The sequence below is a fragment of the Petaurus breviceps genome, unplaced genomic scaffold (genome assembly GCF_028583685.1).
Source record: "Petaurus breviceps papuanus isolate PSGF00001 unplaced genomic scaffold, PetGlider_PUasm1.0 551, whole genome shotgun sequence".
In the NCBI taxonomy this organism is placed as follows: Eukaryota; Metazoa; Chordata; class Mammalia; order Diprotodontia; family Petauridae; genus Petaurus; species Petaurus breviceps.
In genome coordinates, this window is record NW_027186372.1 from 30,395,810 (window position 1) to 30,416,211 (window position 20,402).

Genomic DNA, 20,402 nt, shown 5'->3' on the forward strand with positions numbered 1-20,402 from the left:
TCTTCTTCTTCTTCTTCTTCTTCTTCTTCTTCTTCTTCTTCTTCTTCTTCTTCTTCTTCTTCTTCTTCTTCTTCTTTTCTCTCTCTCTCTCTCTCTCTCTCTCTCTCTCTCTCTCTCTCTCTCTCTCTCTCTCTCAGGTCATGGAGTTCACAGGGTTACCATGACAACAAACATCCCTGACTACTCATCAGAAAGGTGAGGGTTGATTGAAAGAGACCATCATTTTCTTGGGAGATTCAGTATTTACTCTCAGACACTCGCCCTGTACCAATGTTAAACTATGGACAACGTAGCTTCTAGTGAGGGGGAAAAGAATCAGCATTTTGTTCTTTATTGGGTACTCTGTGGGGGAGGATTGCAAATTACTCTCGGGGAGAGACATTTTATTTCTGGTGCATGGGGTAGGGGGTGGCGAGTATGCATTTCTGATCACTGTGGCTGATTTTATAAAGGAGAGAAAAAGAATTTATTAAGTTGGCTGAGGATCCTGCTGTTCCTCCAGGCTGGAATGTTCTCCTGGCCACTGATGATAATCTTTCCATTCCTTCAAGGCCCAGTTCAAGTCTTGCCTCTCCCAGGAAGTCTGACTGCCCACTGAGTTCTCTCTTTTCTGACATATTGCAGAATTTCCATACGGTATCATGCAATGCTGCTCTTTCTCCTATGGGCTCAAAGGCTGCTTGGTAGAAGTTAGAGGTGCCTATTTGGGTTCTCTGTAAGGAAGAGCCTTTAAATAAGGAGTTGTCCAACAATGGAACAGACTAACTTGGGAGATAGTGAGCTCACCATTCCTGGAAGTCTTCCAGAAGGTAGAATAGGTCCCATCAAACTCAGACTCCGAATTGTCTTTGGTTACTTTCTAATTGCCTAGAATTTCTCCAACTATAAGCTGCTTGGAGACAAAAACTGTGCCCTATATTTCTTTCCTATTCCTCACAATATTTAATCTAACATGCACTAGTGGGGATGACTCTATACAGAGGTACAGTGTGCTATCAAGAGTGTTGGAGGTGTGGGTTTTAGTTTTGGCTCTGCTATCAACTCTGTGACCTTGGACAAGTCATTTTATGCCTCTAGGTCTCCCTGTCTAAAATAAGAGGGCTGAATTGAATGATCTCCAAGGTTCCATCCAGGCCAAGATTCTTGTTATATATCCTAACATTCCAACTCTGGTATTCTATTCTATGTTCAAATCTTCTGATCTAAGATTCTGGGCATTTGAAAATGTTTGATGAATTGACCCTAAGCCAAAAGGTAATACTACACGGCTACTAAGGCACTAGACCTTAACTAATTTAGGGTCAAATAAGTGTGAGAAGATCAAATAATGACCAATCTGAACCATAAAGAAAGTTTGCCTCAGAGCTCCTTTGAAGAAAATTCCTTCTTAAGTCTATTATCAGGAGATGTAAATCTACAGCATATTCTTATCACCTTGGCCCATCCATTTGGCAATGTGTAACACAGACAATGAGGACTTACCATATTTTAACCTTAGGGATTGCAGAAGACATTATGGATTATGGAATCCCTATCTTAACTAATCAAACTTGGACTAATGTCCTTAACAGGGTTCAACTCTTAGCAAATCTATTTGTTAGGTGTCTTGTGGTAGTTAAATTATGAAGAATAATTATTTATTAACCTTAGCTATAGACTGTGCCATTTGGCAAATTCTCAGTAAGAAATAAGATTTAATAATGATAAGAAATGGAAGATGTATGTAATTCACACATACTTTGGAAATTCAAACAAATTTTCATATGGTTGTGACATTCAATTTTTCTGACAGCAATCATTATAAGCAGAGAGAACAGATTTAAACAAGCAGATGTTTAGTTGACAAGAGAATTATCACCCAACTGGTGAATTTGCTAATAGTTTTTCCCTGGTTGCTAACATTAGCCAAAGTTGGTTTTTACCTAACATAAAAAGGAAACCAAAATGTACCCCTATGCCTCTTTAGTCTACAAACTCACTAGTTTATGGACAGACAGACAGATAGACAGAAAGACAGTGTCCACTTCAAAGAAACACCAACCAGTTCAATGGAAAATTTCCTATCCTAGGTAGAGAAGAGGCCAGAAAGGAGAAACAAAAAAAAAACCCAATATACTGGTAACTTTTTTTTAAGGTTCAATAAGGTTTTTAGCTGAACCAAATTCAGTTACTATTAGTCCCATTTTACAGATGTGGAGATAGGTTAATAGAGGTTAAGTCACTTGTCCAAGGTTACATATCTAGTAAATGCCATTCTTGAGTAGGAAGAGCAGTTTCGATTAAAAAACAAACAACACCAGTGTTTGTCCCCCCCCCTCCCCGAGACAATCAGGGTTAAGGGACTTGCCCAGGGTCACACAGCTAGTAAGTGTCAAGTGTCTGAGGCCGAATTTGAACTCAGGTCCTCCTGACTCCAGGGCCGGTGCTCTATCTAGCTGCCCTTTAAACACCAGTTTTTAAAAGACCATTTGCTCACCTGTAGAAGATGAGTGAAAAAGGGAATGATTATCAGAAGCCCAGGAATCTACATCCTATAAGGTGCAATGCATCTGAGAAGGAAGACTAAGGAGTCTTTCAGCTCTCACAGTCTGTACCTGATATCCCTCAGAGTTCTAAAATTCTATGTCCTATAATACATGATTCTTCCCAGATCAGATGTTCCAGGCTCTGTGTTCTAGGTCCCTTCCAGCTCTCATGATATGCTATATGGTCTCCAGCAGCTCTGATATCCTGTAATTCCATAGCTTTTTGAGGACTAAGAAACTTTCATCCCAAACGATTATCCTTCAGTTGACTAGGTGAAAGGGTTTTAGGCTCTTGAGGACATTTTTGATTTCCTAGTTGTCTGCTATAATCTTGTAGACAAACTCCAAAAAGAGGCCCTAGAAAGCAGACAAAACCTAAGTTCATATTTTGATTTTGAGATTATCTGTAAAGCTCGCATCATTCATTGTACTCCTGATTTTCAGAATTCTAGCACAAGAGCATCCAGACTCATCTAGCCCCATCTAGAAGCTGGGAGATTTTTCAATGTGTTCCTGCATGCAACCTCTCCCTAGCTTGCTGACCTCACTGTCTGATCCACACATTTTGGGGCCTAATTAGACACTCTTATGGATTGTTCTCTGATTGTCACTCTCTTCATTACTCTTGCCTTCCTGGATTTCCTTGAGGTCGGGGAGAATATCTTAACATGATGAAATGTAAAGAACGCTAGATTTGGAATTAGGAGACCTTGATTTTGTCTTTAACTGTCTAGTCTTGAGCCAGTCCTCTTATTTCTTAGTCTCTCTCTTTCTCATCTATAAAATGGGAATAAGAAACCCTGGTAAGCCTCAGAAACCACAGAGCTGGTAAAAGGATCAAATGAGAAAATGGATTATAAAATGCTTCCTAACTAAATAATGCTATGTAAATAGGGATCATTAATACTGTCTTCCCTATAATGTCTAGCATAGTGCTGGCTGCAGAGCAGGTACTTCCTAAAAACTGGTTGCCTTAAAGTAAATGGAGATTAATTCCTTTCTCTACGGAGCACTGTCCACAGTGTCTCTTAAAACACCTGCCTTTGCATAACACATAAGGAAAGAGCTACTTAAGTTCATTCAGGCAGATACCCATGATTGACTAATGCCAGGCCATCTGGTTCTCTGTGATTAGCTCCTCTGCCATGTCAGTTCTCCATCTTATGACAGTTGGTCCCTTGCTTTCTCTAGATATGGTCTTTGCCCAACAACATGCAGGCAATGTGGTGGAACAGAAAGAATAGGGGTCAAAAAGCTGGGGTTCAAGGGCTGAGTTTGCCACGTACTATGTCTGTGACCTTGGGTTGTCAATTCCCCACTCTGGGCCTCAATTCTCTCATTTGTAAAATGGAGATAGTAAGAGTTGTAGTACTTATCTCAGAATATTTATCATTATCGAAACATCAACTATAAAGTGCTATGCCAATGTGAGATGCTTTGTGATTGGCACAGCTGATAAAAATGACTGGTGGTTGTCAAAATGTAAATACCACTTCATTTTTTTTCCACGAGGTGCTTTGTGCCCATTAAAAGTCTTGCTAAAGAAATTAGTGTCAAAGAAAGCTATTTGTCAGCTACTAATTTTCTGTTTCAATGGCCTAATTCTTGTGAGTCAGAGTGAAAAAAAGTGGTGCTATATGGTTATGTTTCTTTCAAGGCAAACACCACCCCCTATTTCACCTCAAGAACACCATATGCAGGGTAGCAATGGGGATGGGGTGGGTGAAATGACATTCTGTCAACGGACACTGATGATGTGTGATACAGGGGGGTAGGGGTGGTGGCATATGACAGCTATGAACAAAGCCAATGGATCCTTTTGGGGATCAGGACTGAAGATCTTGGTTCAGTTTTCTCATCACCATCTCCATGAGTTCAGCTTCTCAGTTTTTTCCCTTGACAAAGGGCCCCTTGGGCAGCTGGCAGTCACCAGGGATGGAGCTGTGAGGATAGAGGAAGTTACAGCCTCAGGGAGGATGGCAATCATCAGAAAATCCAAGCAGCTTACCTCAGAGCTGACCCCTTGGGTGTCGCAATGCCGTAGCCTTTAGAGTCCAAGTTACCTCCCACCTTCATGGTGTCACAGGGCTTCCGCTGTTCAATATATTCATTCATTGTAGACTCAAGGAGGTAGGCGTACTTGCCTTTGGACTTCCTCACCCGGATCATGCCCTCCTCTGTGGTTCTCACAAAAACAGAGGGCTCAGCTGACTTCATATATGTCCACATCTTCTCAAAGACAGCGATCTTTGACCTCTGGGATGGGACAGAAACACATCCATCTTTTAGTACTTGCCCGTCTGAGAGACTGGGCTAGGCACACATACTAACGAATTACCAAGGAAGACACAGTCATCAATGTGATTAGCACAGAAAGAAACAGATTATGAGTGATTGCAAAATAAAAGGTTCTAATTGGCATCAGTGGGTTCCCACGTACAGATATCTTGGAAATGAAGTAGAGATAGAATAGTGCAGAATCTTTCAAATACCACAGAGAACAATTACAATCTTTCTAAATGGTAGGGGAGGGCAGTTTAGCAACTGGGCCTCTGCTTATATTTTAGAAGAAATTAAAAAGCATATTAAATATACAACATAGTCCAATTGAAACAGTAAGTATAAAAATTAGCAGAGGGCAAATTGGCTGCCCATATTGCAGATTTACCACAACATGGAGAGGTGGGATAGAGAAGCACTATGAGCCCTGGTCTTAGATTCAGAGGATCTGAGTTTTGCTTTGGTTTAGACATGTGATTGTAAGCAATGACTTCTCTAGCCTCAGTTTCTTTTTTTCAAAAATGGTACTGTTGTGAGGAAAGTTCTCTGCAATTTTTGGAAGCTACATATTGACTTAGTTTTTAAATACAATGTTCTCTATGTTTTATTATATTTTTATTTTGTTAACTACTTCCCAACTGCACATTTTTTTGGGGGGCAATCAGGGTGAAGTTAGTTGACCAGGGTCACACAGCTAGTAAGTGTCTGAGGCCAGATTTGAACTCGGCTCCTCCTGACTCCAGGGCCAGTACTCTATCCATTGTGCCACCTAGATGCCCCAGTTCTCTGTAAATTTTAAAGTACTATGGAAATGTGAGGATTATTGTTATTAATACTATTATTAATGCCATTAGTTGTTATGATTATTAATTATTAGTATCAATACCATTAATATTATTATTCCATTCTGATATTATATAATCTTGTGGGAAGGGACCATTTCATTTTGACTTTAGTACTTATCATACAGTAAACACCTGATAAATGCTTGTTGACTTATTGATTCCACCTTCCAACACTCTTAGGATTAGATGATTAAAACAATTACCGACCCACTGAGTTTCATTTGGTTTTGGATTCCTTCTATTTACAAACACCCAGTTTTTTAGGATGCACTAGACTTTAACATAAGAGTGAAAATTTACACTCGGGAAAACTGATAATTAATTTAACAGATAACCTTTTCTCTAAATACTCCCTTTCAGTCACACTGATCTACAAACTGCCCCTAGAACATGCCCACAAATGGCTGTGGGGTATAGTTGAAAGCTCATTTAATTTAGCTTAAAAAGACCTGCTCTGAATGCCAGCCCTACCATATACTTGTTATCAGACTACAGGCAAGTCAGCTTATCTCTCTCATTCCTCCTCAGTAAAATGGAGATTATACGGAAGGAAGAAAGGAAACAAGCATCTATTAAGTGCCTATTATATACCACGCACTGTGTTAAGCACTTTACAAATATTGTACTTGTTATCCCTCTTTTACAGTGGAGGAAACTGAGGCAGGCAGAGGTTAAGTGACTTGCCCAGGGTCACACAGCTAGTAAATGCTGGAGGTTGGATTTCAGCTCAGGTCTTTCTGCTCAGAAGCCCAGTTCTCTATTCACTTTGCCATTTAGCTGCCTTTAAAATTATTATAATATTTTTACTACCAACTCCTCAGTATTGTAGTAGGGAAAGTGTTAAACATGAGCTAATTACCAAGCTACCATGGAAGAAACTCTGGAATAGGCATTAAGAGCCCTAAGTGGCAGCTAGGTAGAGTAGTAGATAGAGTGCTGGCCTGGTATCTGGAAGGCCTGAGTTCAAATCCAGCCTCCAACACTTACTAACTGTGTGAGCCTGGGCAAATCACTTCACCTCTGTCTGCTCCAGTTTTCTCAGCTATAAAATGAAGATAATAATAGCACCTCTCCTCTAGTATTGTTGTATTTGTCAAATGAGATATAATTTATAAACACAACACAATGCTTAGCACATAGAAGGCACTTAATAAATGATTATTCCCTTCTCCCAACACCTAATCTCAACTATACAACTAGCTTATGAAACTTTGGGTGAATCACTTTTCTTTGGGCCTCAGTTTTCTCATCTGTAATCGCAAAGCATTATTGGATATGATTTTTTGCCTGTTTTTTAGAGGGCAATTGGGGTTAAGTGACTTGCCCAAGTTCACAAGGCTAGTTTTTATGTTAAGTGCACAAGGCCGCATTTGAACTCTGGTCTTCCTGACTCCAGGCCTGGTGCTCTATTCACTGTGCCACCTAGCCACCCCTCTATATGATTTCTAAGGAACTTTCCAGTTCTCACACTTGGTGAGTCAGTGATCTTGCTTCCATAGTCCTCGCCCCACTGCCTGGACTGCCCTTTATTACCTGCTTATCTACATCCTGACCATTTTGCATCTCCAGTCCATCCCTGCTAGGAAACCTTCCAGGATACACTGATGTAGTCCTTCTTGGAACTTTGCCAATTAGTTATTCCTTTCTTTGGATACTTAGCACATGCAGCCTTGTTACAGTTGTTTTATTGTTCTGAGCTGTTATTATTTAACTTTTTATTTCCTGCTTCCTCAACTATGTAGTAAGTTCCTTGATGGCAAGAATTGTCTTAATCAATTCAATCAATCTCTTAAAAAAAAAAAAAACTAAGCACGAATTTGTCCCAGGCACTTGGGGGGTGGAAGGATGAATAAGGCACAGCTCTTGCCTTACTTACATTCTAATGGGATATAAGATGTGTGCACAAATTACTAATATGAGGCAGATTGTGGTAGTCTTTATCATATTATAAGAGAGGTACAACAAGAAGGGAAGGAAGCATATAAGGAAAAAGAGATTATTTCCAACATTGTGGAAGATTCCGTATGTAAGCTGAGCCTTGAGGGGTAGGTAAAGTTCAAACAGGTGGAGATAGGTAAAAAGGGCAGGTAAAAATTGGTAAAGGTTTCAGACAGAGGGGTGGCTAGGTGGTATAGTGAATAGAACACCAGCCTTGGAGTCAAGAGGATCTGAGTTCAAATCCAGCCTCAGACACTTAACACTTACTAGCAGTGTGACCTTGGGCAAGTCACTTAACCCCAATAGCCTGGCCTTCCCCCCTCCAAAAAAAAAAGATTTGTAGGATAGAGAAAGCCTTATCTGCTTTAAGAGGGTCATGATACCTTCCAGGAATAAGGAGACAATAGTTCGTAGGTGTTCTGCCCTAGTCAGACTGCACTATTGTTATGGAAAAATTGAAGTTCTGGGTGCTACAGTTTAAGAAGGACATTGATAAACTGAATAAGAATCCACAGGAAAGCAAAAAAGGTTGGGAACGGTGTTAAAATCATATCTTAAGAGGATTAATTGAAGGAACTGGGGATGTCTAGCTGGGAGAAGAAAAAAACCTCAATGGGGATGATAGTTCCCTTCATGTGTGTGAAGGGCTGTCTGTCACAAGGAAGAAGAATTAGGTCTATCCTTCTTGGCCCCAGAGAACAGAACTGGGAATAATGCATGGACGTTGTCAAAAAAGGAAATTTGGGTTTGACATTCAGAAAAGCCTTCTGACAAGGAAAGCTGTCCAAAAGTAGAATGGGTAGCCATGGGAATTGGTAGGGTTGCCCTCCTTGGAGTTTTTCAAGTAGGGTCTGAAAGACTACTTGTTAGCTGTGTTATAGTATGAATTATTTTCAAGTACAGGTTAGGCTACACAACCAAGGCTAGTTTCCTTCTAGCTCTATAATTATGCTTTTCTGTGTCTAAGAAGAGAAGAGGAGCAGAGGCAGGGAGACAAGTTAGAAGGCTACTATGATGTGATTTCCTGGGCAGCAGGTCACAAAGGCTTATGTTAGGATATACGTAGACAGCATGCTTAACCATGGGAGAGGGGATACAATTAACACCTTGGAGACTGAATTGAGATAATTTTTTGACAGGCTATAATGATGGGCCAAGTATAACAAGATGAATTTTAATAGAGATGAATGTAAAGTCTTGTGCTTTGGTTAAAAAAAAAATCAGTTGCCTAGGTGTTGGATAGGGGAGATAGATTTAGAAAGAAGTTCATGTGAAAAAATGGTGGTTTTATGAAATATAAGCTTAAGTGGAAGTGGCAAGAATGTCCAATATCACCATTTATATTTAAAAATTGATTTTTCTCAGAGGCAGCTAGATGGCACAGTGAATAGAGCACCAGCCCTTCAGTCAGGAGGACCTGAGTTCAAATCCAGCCTCAGACACTTAACACACTAGCTGTGTGACTTTGGGCAAGTCAACCCCAATTGCCCTCCAAAAAAGCAAAAAATAAAAGATATTCTCATAAATAAAAGAAGAAATATGCAAATTAAGCCATGGGTCAAATCTTTAGATGACACCAGTAACAAACATCAAGGGAAGAGAAAACATAGAAGGGAAAATGGGAGGTGCAATTTGACTTGGCATGATGAGATCAACAGGGAACAAAGACAGCCTTTTGGTGGAGCTAAAAAGACTTAAAGGCACAAATATATAGGAAATAAATATGATTTTATTGTTTTATAACAATGCCCCATGAACCAAATCTCCCATCATTGTAGTCAGTGAATGCCAAATGATGATACGTGGCAGGTGATAGTGATGAATGCTTAGAGTATATTTGTTCCTGGATAACTCCTTTCATCTTGGCTCCCAAAGCACTTCACATAGCCTAATTAATCTACCAATTACTTGTCTGCAGTTTAGGCTGTGTGTATTATAACCACAGGGAGCAAAATTCAGAATGCCATATTGGTTTGAAAGCGGGCTGCACTTTCTTCCCTCTGCTTAGAATTCAATCTGTCTTGTATAAGACCAAAATATGGCCTATAATTGTGTCTTCGTTTATATAGTAATTTATAGTTTGCAAACACTTTGTCTTCCATTTTCTCATTTCATCCTAACAACCACCCTGGGAAGTAGACAGGGAAGGATGATTATCCCCATTTTATAGATCATGAAAATGAGGTTCATAAAGGTAATAGCAAACGACTTAAGGACATATAGCTTAAGGATCATAACTGGCATTTGAAACCATTATTTTCTGATTCAGTTTAACAAATATTTACTAAGTGCCTACTATGTTCAGAGACCCACTGCTTTTCTCATGAGAACATTGTGCCTTTTGAGCACCTAAGCCAGGTCTGTATATTGTGAAGTCTTCCCTTCATCTACCTAATGAGAGGCAGAGACTTCTACATTCAAGTCCTGGTGCAGGCCTACAGCTGTGGTAGGGGAAGGGTCTCTAGCTATAATCTAGTCTTACCTGTTCTTTTTACAGTTGTTGAAATTGAGGGTCCAAGAGGGAAAGCTTGTCATAGAGTCAATAATTTGATAAAGGCTGAATCAGGGTTAAACCCAGTTTTCTTGACTCCTGGCTCAGGGCTCTTTTTACTATAATTCTTCCTTAATTCAGGGTTTCTTTTCTACTTATTACATAGAAGTTTCATGATAGCAACCTTGCTATGGTGTAGAATTTGGTAGAACATTAGTCCCTTCGGATCTCTTTCCCTGGCCCTGATACTTGCCCCTGAGGACTGATTTAATCTGAGACTCAGTTGTATTCTTTTCATTGTTTTTATTATGGAAACTGTAATGACTATGGAATCCACCCCTCAGGAATCAGTCCATGATTTTGTTCTCTGTAGTTTAGAAAGGTTAACGAAAATGACACAGAGATTAGAGAATGAAACATGTAGAGAGGGATTAGGGGAGACCAATTTGCATGAAACCACAAAAACAGGAAGAAAAAGAGTACCATTATGGACTATAAATAACCAGAAGGTACTTTAAAAATGAACAGAGGGGTAACAATATATATTGTATTTCAGGAGAGGGTCAGGAATGGAGGAAAACTGGAAACTTTAAGTCTGGACATGAGAACAAACAAAAACCTTTACTGGTAATAACTGGACTGTGGAGCAGGGATCAGGAATAGATCCGATAAGAGGAGGGAAATCAGGCTGAATCACAAGATTTTAAGCAAAAGTTTAAAGGTTTAAAAGACCTTAGCTAGAGTAGGTCAAAACCATATGGGACATTAGAAGAATGAGTGTTATAGCTGGAAAGGACTTAGAAGCTAGAATGTCAGGCTGACACTAAACTTGGATATGTTTCACTCCTCTTCATCTTACAAATGAGGAAACTGAGGTGCAAGAGATGGAAAGTGACTTGCTCAGGGTCACCACAAATTAGTAATAAAGAAGGCTTCCAAAAGGAGCACAATATCACATCCATGGGATTGTGTAGGGCATAGCAGTTCTAATTAGGACACAGAGCTTATGTCCAAGCTCTTTGCCTTGGGTCCTTTCCAACTCACCAATCAGAATTTGAATCCCTTTCAAGATAATAAAGAAGGGAGCCACTTTTGATTAATGTTCAATTCCTGGTTGACTCTGAGATGAGTATTTCTATCCCTAAATTCTAAAGAATTCAGTTATATAATGAACTTGGATTCTGCAAAATGTCCTGTAGGTCCTTCAGTAACCTGAAGGAAGGGAAGAATGCTCTGTGTTTTATGGACATAGACTTCGTAAATTGGTCCATTGTCCTAGTAGCATGAAGTACACATAGGACCGATCGTGCCTATACCCTCGTATTTGTTAATAATGATGATATTCATTGTGGTGATGCTGATGGTGGGGAGGATAACTATTTCTAGTGTACATTTCTTTTTTTCCCCTGTAGTGAAAAATGGCTTTCTGTTTTCTCCTACCCTAAAGAATTCTTTAGTTGATCCTGCCTCCAGCGTCCCATAAGCAATCTCAGTTTGCTTAGCCAGGTCTTCAGCACTTTCGATAGGAGATACCATCCTCTCCACAGTCAGGAAAGCTGCCAGGTTAGCCGTGTAGGAGGAGATGATGATTAAGGTGAAGAACCACCAGACGCCACCAACAATTCGGCCAGAGAGAGACCTACACACCAAAAGGAAAAGGAATAAGAAACAAAGGCAGGAGATTCAACTGAAATCCTGTCATCATGATAGTCAGGTGACATTGTGGGCTTCACCCACAGTCCAGAAGGATGGGATGGAACAAGGGTCAGATGAGAACATAACAGATGAGAATATCTGTGATTCTGGCTGTCACCTCAGGTGATAAAGTACATACATATTTGTATATTGACTTATACATACACAATTGTGCTCTAACCTATATTCATATAGAAATATACATGTCCAAACAAACTTATAGAAATATATACAAATTCTTATACAGCACAAATATACAGAAGCAGTTTGGTATAATGAAAAAAGTGCTAGACTTGGGGAATGCGGGATTCTGGGTTTGAATCTTGGCTCCATTGCTTACTATATGGAATCTTGAGAAAGCCACAACTTGCTCAATAGGAATTCCTCTTCATTTATAAAACAAGCATAGTAATACTGCTTTTACTTGCACCAGAGGGTTGTTACAGGAAGAGTGCTTTGTAAATATTAAAGTGAGAAATAATTATGATTTCCTATTAGGCAAATACACACACACACACACACACAAAGAGAATCATATCACTTTATATCTGGTAAGGAACCTTAGGATTCATCCTGCCCAGCCCCTTCTTTGCATAAGAGGATATTGAGGATTAGGAAAGGAATGTGACTTATTTGTGCTCATATTAGCTCATATGCATGCATTCATTCAACAAATACTTAAGCTTTTCTATGCATCAGACACTGGGTTAAATGCTGGGGATTAAAAAAATGAAAGCAAAATGGTTCTCGCCCTCTAGAAGCTTGCATTCTATTGGATGAAAACAAATACAGAAAAGAGCAAAGAGAACACATGTATAAAGTATTTTCTAGAGGGAAGGTATAAGAGCCTGGGAGTGGGGATCGGGATGGCCTTCCTGTAGGACTTGGCACTTCAGCTGGACTTTGAAGTGCCCTAGGGATTTTATGAGGCAGGGAGGAGGCAGGAGGGCATTCTAGGCCTGGGGCACAGTCAGTGCAAAAGCAAGGAGAAGGAATATTATATACAGGAAATGAGTGGGTCATTGTGGCTGGATTGTAGAGTACATGAAAGAGAGTAATGTACACATCTTTTGGGACCTGAGGTTGAAGGAAGAGTTTTAAAGGTCAAAAAGAGAAGTTTGGCTTGTAGTCTGGAGAAAGGAAGGAGTCACTGTGGCCTTTTGAGCACTGGAATGTTAAAGTCAAGCTTTTGCTTTAGCAGTACCACTATGGTAGCTGTGTGGAGGGTGAAATGGACAAGGGAAAGAATGGAGGCTGGGAGATCAACTAGGAGGTTATGGCAATAACCCAGACAAGATGGAGTGAGACCCTGAACTCGGGTGTTGGTTTGTTTGAGGGGAGAGAAAGGGATTGATATGAGGGGTGGTGTGGTGGTAAGAATCAATATGACCTGGCAACTGATGGGATATGGTAAAGTGAAGTAAAGGGAAGAGTGAGGGACGATTCCAAGGTTTAACACCTGGGTGACTAGAAAGAGGGTGGCACCTTCAAAAGAATATGGGAAGGCAGGAAGAGGGGAGTATTTGAGAGGAGATATAATGAGTTCTATTTTAGGCACAATGAGTTTCAGATGTGGACATTTAGTGGAAGAAGACCAATGGACATTGGTAGTCATGCTGGGTTCCAGAGGAGACACTGGGGCTGGGTGCATAACTCTGAGAGTCACAGAAGTGATAGATGAGACCATGGGAGCTGAGGCAATGACAGGTGGAGAAAGGAGAGGGAGGGAGGGAGAAAGAGAGAGAAGAGACACAGAGAGAGAGAGAGAGAGAGAGAGAGAGAGAGAGAGAGAGAGAGAGAAGAAGAAGAAGAAGAAGAAGAAGAAGAAGAAGAAGAAGAAGAAGAAGAAGAAGAAGAAGAAGGAGAAGAAGAAGAAGGAGAAGAAAAAGGAAAAGAAGAAAAAGGAGAATGAGGAGGAGGAGGGGGAGAGAAAAGAAGAGGAGACGAGGGAGGGAAAACAAGGAAGAGAAAAGGATAGATTCCATTGTACATCCACAAATAGGTGATGAGAATAGATGACAATCTATCAAAGGAAACCAAAAAGAGTCTGGAAAAGCAGGAAAAGAACAGGGAAAGAGCAAATGTCATGAAAACCCAGGGATGAGAAAGTGTTTCTGAGAGGAAGAGGTGTTCAGTTTGTGTCTAATACCGCAAAGAGTTCAAGAATGAGGACTGAGAAAAAAAACATCAGACTTTGCATTTAAGAGATTATTGGTAACCTTGCAGAGAGCAGTTTTAGTTGAGAGATGAAGTTGGAAGTCATTTTGCAAAGAATTAAGGGAGGTGACAAAGAGGAGGAAATGAATGTACACACACACACACACACACACACACACACACTTCTTCCTCTTTAAGTTAACGCTAGAAGATCTGGGAATGCTTGAGTAACAGAGAAGGAGCCAGTGATTAATATACATACAAATGCATACAATTGCACATAAGCATATGTAAAATGTGTGTATATATACATAGATATATATGACAACACAAACATTTGACATAGATACCTCACACAGAAAGACAAGCAAACCATACCTGTATAGCTATATACAGTTGTGCACATATAAACACATACACACACTCACACTCTCTTAAGTTTTGTGATACCCAGAAATAATCTAAGTCTGCCTTCTGGCTGGCCTGATGCTGTTGACAGCCATCTGCTAGCTCTGCCCTTTCTTGAAAAGGCCACCCAGATGGGTGAGGGAGGGAGCAAATTGGAAGGAAATTCCAAATCAGGGCCCATCTTGGCAATACTACTGTTCTTTTGGGAGAAGAGTTCTCTTTCACAAACTGCAGAAGCTCCCACCAACTGCACAAAGGTATACTCTTGTAACCATGGCATGGGACATTTTATTCCATATCTCTTTGGCAAATGTGATAACCATACGCTGGGTATGTGCTATGCTAGGAAAAGAAAAACATCTTCTTTAGCAGAAATTCCATAATAGATTTATCCTTCATTTTAAAATGCTTTACACATAGATTATTTCTTCCTTTGCAAGGCTGTCTAGTCAAGATGACATATTTTAAGCCTACTGCAGACATGTAGGGTTGCACCTCAGCAACACTCATAGCCATGGAAAAGAAGATCAGAGCTGGAAGGATTCTTAAAACATAAGACATAGTTATGTTTGTGCTAAAAGGGTTTAGAGAACATAGAATACCAAGGCTGGAAAGGACATTATAACGTATAATATCAGGGTTGGAAGAGATCTTAGAACACAGAATGTCAGAGTTGGAGAGGACCTTAAAATACAGAATGTCAGAACCTAAAGCCCTAAAATGAAAAGTGGTCAGACTCCCAGAATGCATCTTAGCACTGGGAGGAAGCATAGCCTATCTTGTCCAACTTCTGTCTGAAAAAAAAAAACAACCCAGGAATCTTTTCTGGGAAATCTCTGAGAAGAGATCATGCATCCTCTACTTGAAACCTCAGTAATAGGAAGCTCACTCTCTATCAATGCCTGAGATTATTAGGAAGTTCTTTTTGCTTCATTGAAATATCTGCCTGGCATGTTCCCTCATTGGTCTTAGTTCTGCCTTCTGAGACCACAGAGTGGTCCTTCTGATATCTGAAGGAAGGCACCATAACCTCCACCGCTACCCTAAATCTGCTCAGCTACGGCAACTGACTTTGCTGGGGTTCTATGCCTAAAAAACAGAGGAGTCATTCCTTAACATCATCTTATGATCCTCCATCCAGTATTCTTTTTACCATATCTCACTTCCCCTCAAGTTCAGGAAAATCAGTTCCTTTGCCTATCCCTAGCCAAACAGAATATTAAGAATTCATAGTTCTGCAGCATTTTTTTTTTATTCAAAACAAGGCTTTCCTTATAATTCTAAAAGGTAGGTCCAGGTAGCTGTTATTCCCATTTTATAGATGAAAATAGTCACTAAGATTTAAGGAAGTTACCCTAATCACATTACTAGTATCTTTAAAGTGGGGAGAGGGTCAAAGTTGGCACTTGAACTCAGGTCTCTACATCCAGCATTTTTTCTACTCTTTCATGCTTAATTTTCCCCAATCAAGATCTTATAATGAAATTGAACACCTTCCCTGAAAGCTCATTGCAGAGAGATCCTGACACTGCCTTTCTGCTCTGCCTGGATTTGTCTTTTATTAATATTTATCTGCGGGGTTTCTAATACCATTTGTCTTGTGTGCTGTAGTCCCTGCATCCCCCTATACAAAAATGGAGACTTTTCAGAGAAATTCTACAGCAAAACATGCTGCAAGTGTTATCTATGGCTTTCTCCAAAAGCCACAGGGAGGTGCTCTTCTAACCCTGACACAGATTTGGAGCTTCATTTGCATCTCATCCACCAGATGCTACCTTAGAACCTTCAAGCCTTTAACTCAGTGCTGCCTCAGACGGGGTAACACCCCCTATGTTATTTCCCAAGGCTGTGTGGTGATGGGAAGATCCTGGGGCTGGGAGTTAGGAGACTTGGCTCAGTCCTGGCTCTATCATTGACTAGTTGAGTGATTTTCATTCCCTCTGGAATATCTGTAAACTGGGGATTCAATTTAATTCAGATCAATAAACACTAAGCCAGCCTCTGTTAGGTACTATGTATACACACACACACACAAGCACTCACACTATGTGTGTATGACACGAAGTTTTGATGACTCTCAGGCTCTGCCTTCATGATAATAATAGCTAACATTTAGAGTTGAGGATTTGCAGAGCATTTTACAGATATTATCTTGGGTGATCCTCACAACAATCCTGCGAAGCAGGTGCTATTACAAGCCCCATTTTATAGGTGGGGAAACTCATGCTCAGAGAAGACAATTGACTTTTCCAGGCTCTTGTGACTCTAAGTATATGAAGCAGGAACTGAACTAAGTCTTCCTGATACCAAGTTCATTGTTCTGTCCACTCTCTTATGGGGCCTCTACCAAGAAGCAGAGGGATAGGCCATCAGTACAGATGAAGATAATGTAAAATAAAACATAAATACATGAGCAAATGTCTAAACTCGGGAATAAAGAACTCCATCTCCCAACTCTGGGCACGTTCACTGGTTGCCCACCTGCCTGTCATTCACTTCCCTCCTCATTGCTACCTCCCAACTTCCCTTCCTGTCCCACCTTCTACAGGAAGCATTTCCCAATCCCTCTTAATTCTAGTGCTTTGCGTCTATAGTGACCATGTTTATACCTTGTTTGTATATAGTTATTTCTTGTTGTCTTCTCCCCATCTAATTGAGAGATCTTCTCAGGCAAGAACTGCCTTTTTTTTTTTTGTATCCCAAATGTTTAGCACAGTTCCTGGCGCAAAGATGGACCTTAATGAATACTTAGGGATTGACAAAACTAAGCACTATGTGAGCACCTAGAGGGATGAAGGAAGACTTCATGGAAGAAATAACACTTGAATTGGGCTTTAAAGGATGTATAAGAGTTCAACAGAGGGGGTGATAGGTGATTGACATTCCAGGCACATGGAAGTGTGTATGCAAAGGTATGGGAGAAGGGCAGTGAAGGTCATGTTCACTGGAGAGAGAGGTGTCTAGTTTGGCTAGAGGATGATGATGACGATGACGATGATGATGATAATGATGGTGATGATGGTGATGATGATGATGGTGATGATGGTGATGATGATGATGGTGATGATGGTGATGATGGTGATGATGGTGATGATGATGATGGTGATGATGGTGATGATGATGATGGTGATGATGGTGATGATGATGATGGTGATGATGGTGATGATGATGATGATATGATGATGATGACAACTAACACACGTCTGGCACTATGCTGAGAGCTTAATAATAATAATAATAACAACTAACACTGGGATAGTGATTACATTGTGTTAGGCATTGGGCTAAACACTTTACAATTCTCTCATTCGATCCTCACAACAACTGTGGAGGTAGGTGCTATTTTACAAATAAGAAAACTGAGGCAGAGATTTAAGTGACTTGCCCAGTGTCATGCAATTACCAAGTGCATGAGACCAGATTTTAACAATAGTAAATAATAACTAACATTTATAAGATTACTATGTGCTAAGCACTTTACAATTATTATCTCGTTTGATCATCATTCCTGGGAGGGAACATAAAAATCATAGATCGATAACTTGTATTCTTAGTAAAATTCTGGAATGTATTATTAAAGGAATAGTTTGGGAATATTAAGAAAAAAGCATTAATTACTACCTTTTGACAAGAATATTTTATGCAGGTTTAACCTCAAGTTTTTAAGTTACTAGACCTTTCAGAGAAATCCTATAAAGGTAGTAGACCTTTATTTAAGCAAAGCGTTTGAAAAAGTATTTCATGCCTTCCTTACAGATAAGATGGAAAGATCAGGATTTGGTGAAAATTCAGTCCACTGGATTCAGAAATGGTCAAATGACTGGGGCCAAAGAATATTAATTAATGGCTCAATGTCATTGTGATGGGAGATGTTTAGCTGCTTATTACATATGTGACTGGTCACATCATTCCAGATGTCTAGGTCTCTGTTAAAAGGTGGGGTCGGATTTTGTGGCTTATGATGTCGGCTCTAAAATATAAGATTTTATAGCATTTCCCAAAATAATATTAATAGGTAATCAGTAGCATCTTTCTGATGTAAAGAAATAATATGACAGGAGAAGTTCCACAGGTTGAAAGGAAATCTCTTGGGTTTACTGCCATGAGAGACAGAGATGCCCAGGGAACATGAAAATCCAAGTGAAACCAAATTAGGCACTTGATCCCCCAACATGCATGAGTGTTGGAATAAGCTTCCAACCCATGAGGTTGAATGAGAGTAAAAGGGGTTCCCAAACCAAGAGAACATAAACTCTAATGTTTTAATGAGGCTCTTGATTTGGGAGTTTGAATTAAGAGCTGTATAGGTTCCTGATTCAGGAATTTGCATTAAAAAGTCAGAAGACTCAGTGCTGGGAGTGTGGGCTGAGTGGTGGGTGGGAGATAAGGAAGTAGGCATGGGGAGGTAATGGAAAGAACACTGAGTAGGACAGCAGCAGCTGCCACAAGGACAATCAAGGGTTAAGCCATGGGGATGAGAGATACTATGATTGCTTGATTCTGCTCAAACAGATGATAGTGACATTTTTCCCCTCCTCTCTTTCTTTCTTTCTTATTTTCTTCTTTATCTCTCCAGGACATTGAGTTTCTGTTCCAAAGTTTGCTGTTCTTAAAGTTATGTTGGTGCCTTCTGTTTTAATCAGCATCAAAGCCAATTTTCACTAGATGAAAATAAGATGGAATTAAACTGCTTTTGGTTCACGTTATAGCCTTAATTGAAAAGGGGGAGACTATTAAGGGAAAGAAAAACAGTACAAGTAGTGTTATAGAGGAAGAAAGAGGTCAGACACCTCTGTATAAAAACAGCTTCAAAGCCACATGTGGCCCTCTAAGGCCTCAAGTGAGGCCCTTTGACTGAATCCAAACTTCACAGAACAAATCCCCTTAATAAAAGGATTTGATCAGTAAAATTTGGATTCAGTTAAAGGCCACACCCAAGGCCACATGTGACCTGGAGGCTGCAGCTTCCCACCCCTGGTTTAGATCCTTACTGGGGGATCTGAGCAAAAAACGAGAGAGAATCTTATGGTTTTTACTATTATTTTTGACAAACTTCCTATAATTCAGAACCAAACTGGATTGAGGTTTTTCTTCCTTCGCTGTAAGCTAAAAACAATTCAAAATGTTTTGTTTTTTTAACTGTCTGGGACCAGGCTGGGCTGTTGGCCCATGTGGCCTCACTCGTTCCTTACCCACTTTTCTCCACACATGTGCACAATATGGAAGGAAGTGACTAGGTACTAGGAACTGCCTCTTGGGAGGAGGAAAAAGTTTTTAGTTGGGGTGGCTAGGTGGTGCAGTGAATGGAGTCAGGAGGACCTGAGTTCAAATTCCGCCTCAGACACAACACACATGCACAAAACTAGCCGTGTGACCTTGGGCAAATCACTTAACCCCAACTGCCCTCCAAAAGCAAAAAAAAAAGTGTTGTTAGTTCTGATATATTCTAAAGGTGTGAGCCACAGGAGTGAGTACTTCTTTTCCTAGTAATCTTTTACTTCTCCCTCTAAATAGCCACATTTGTTTATACATAGATATAAAATTTCCCAAATGTCCCTTTTATCATGACCCTCAAGTACTTATAATGACTAGGTATTGCGATTCTCTTCTAGGGCCTTAGAATGGATCTAATCAACAGTTCCAAACTGTGCAGGAATCTCTTCTATAGCCTCCCTGACTGGCTATGGCTCTTTGGCATTTGTTTGAATGCCTCCAATGATGGAAAGATGTCTACTCAATTCAGTGAGGCAGTCCTTTCCATTGCTGGAGATCTGTGATAATTGTCATACAGTTTTTTCTTTAGTTATATCTGCTTTAGTCAGTTTTTAGAAGCCTCTTAGGATGTATTGAAATGACTACATCCTGTTGAATCACTGAAATCATAGCAGGGGGTGAGCCATGTGTGGCAAATGATATTTTTCTTTTAGTGATAACCCTATGATGTAGACTGTTGAAAGCAAAGCTACATAATAATGAGAGATAATAACCATCTGATTAGATCCTCTTACACATCTGTGAATTGGGGTGCACTCTCTTAGACTCATGACTTCATCACAGACTCCA

At 40.1% G+C, this 20,402-nt stretch overlaps 1 protein-coding gene across 2 annotated transcripts in view; it reads right to left on the minus strand.

Annotated features, from left to right (window-relative positions):
* Nucleotides 1-20,402, minus strand: part of GRIA1 (glutamate ionotropic receptor AMPA type subunit 1) — a 349,553-nt gene that overhangs the window by 54,470 nt on the left and 274,681 nt on the right. For both annotated transcript variants that reach the window (XM_069102557.1, XM_069102556.1), the window contains exons 12-13: nt 11,520-11,718; nt 4,534-4,781 (exon numbers count right to left, since the gene is read on the minus strand). In XM_069102557.1, the coding sequence (XP_068958658.1) occupies nt 4,534-4,781; nt 11,520-11,718 (447 nt within the window). The remainder of the gene's footprint in view (nt 1-4,533; nt 4,782-11,519; nt 11,719-20,402) is intronic.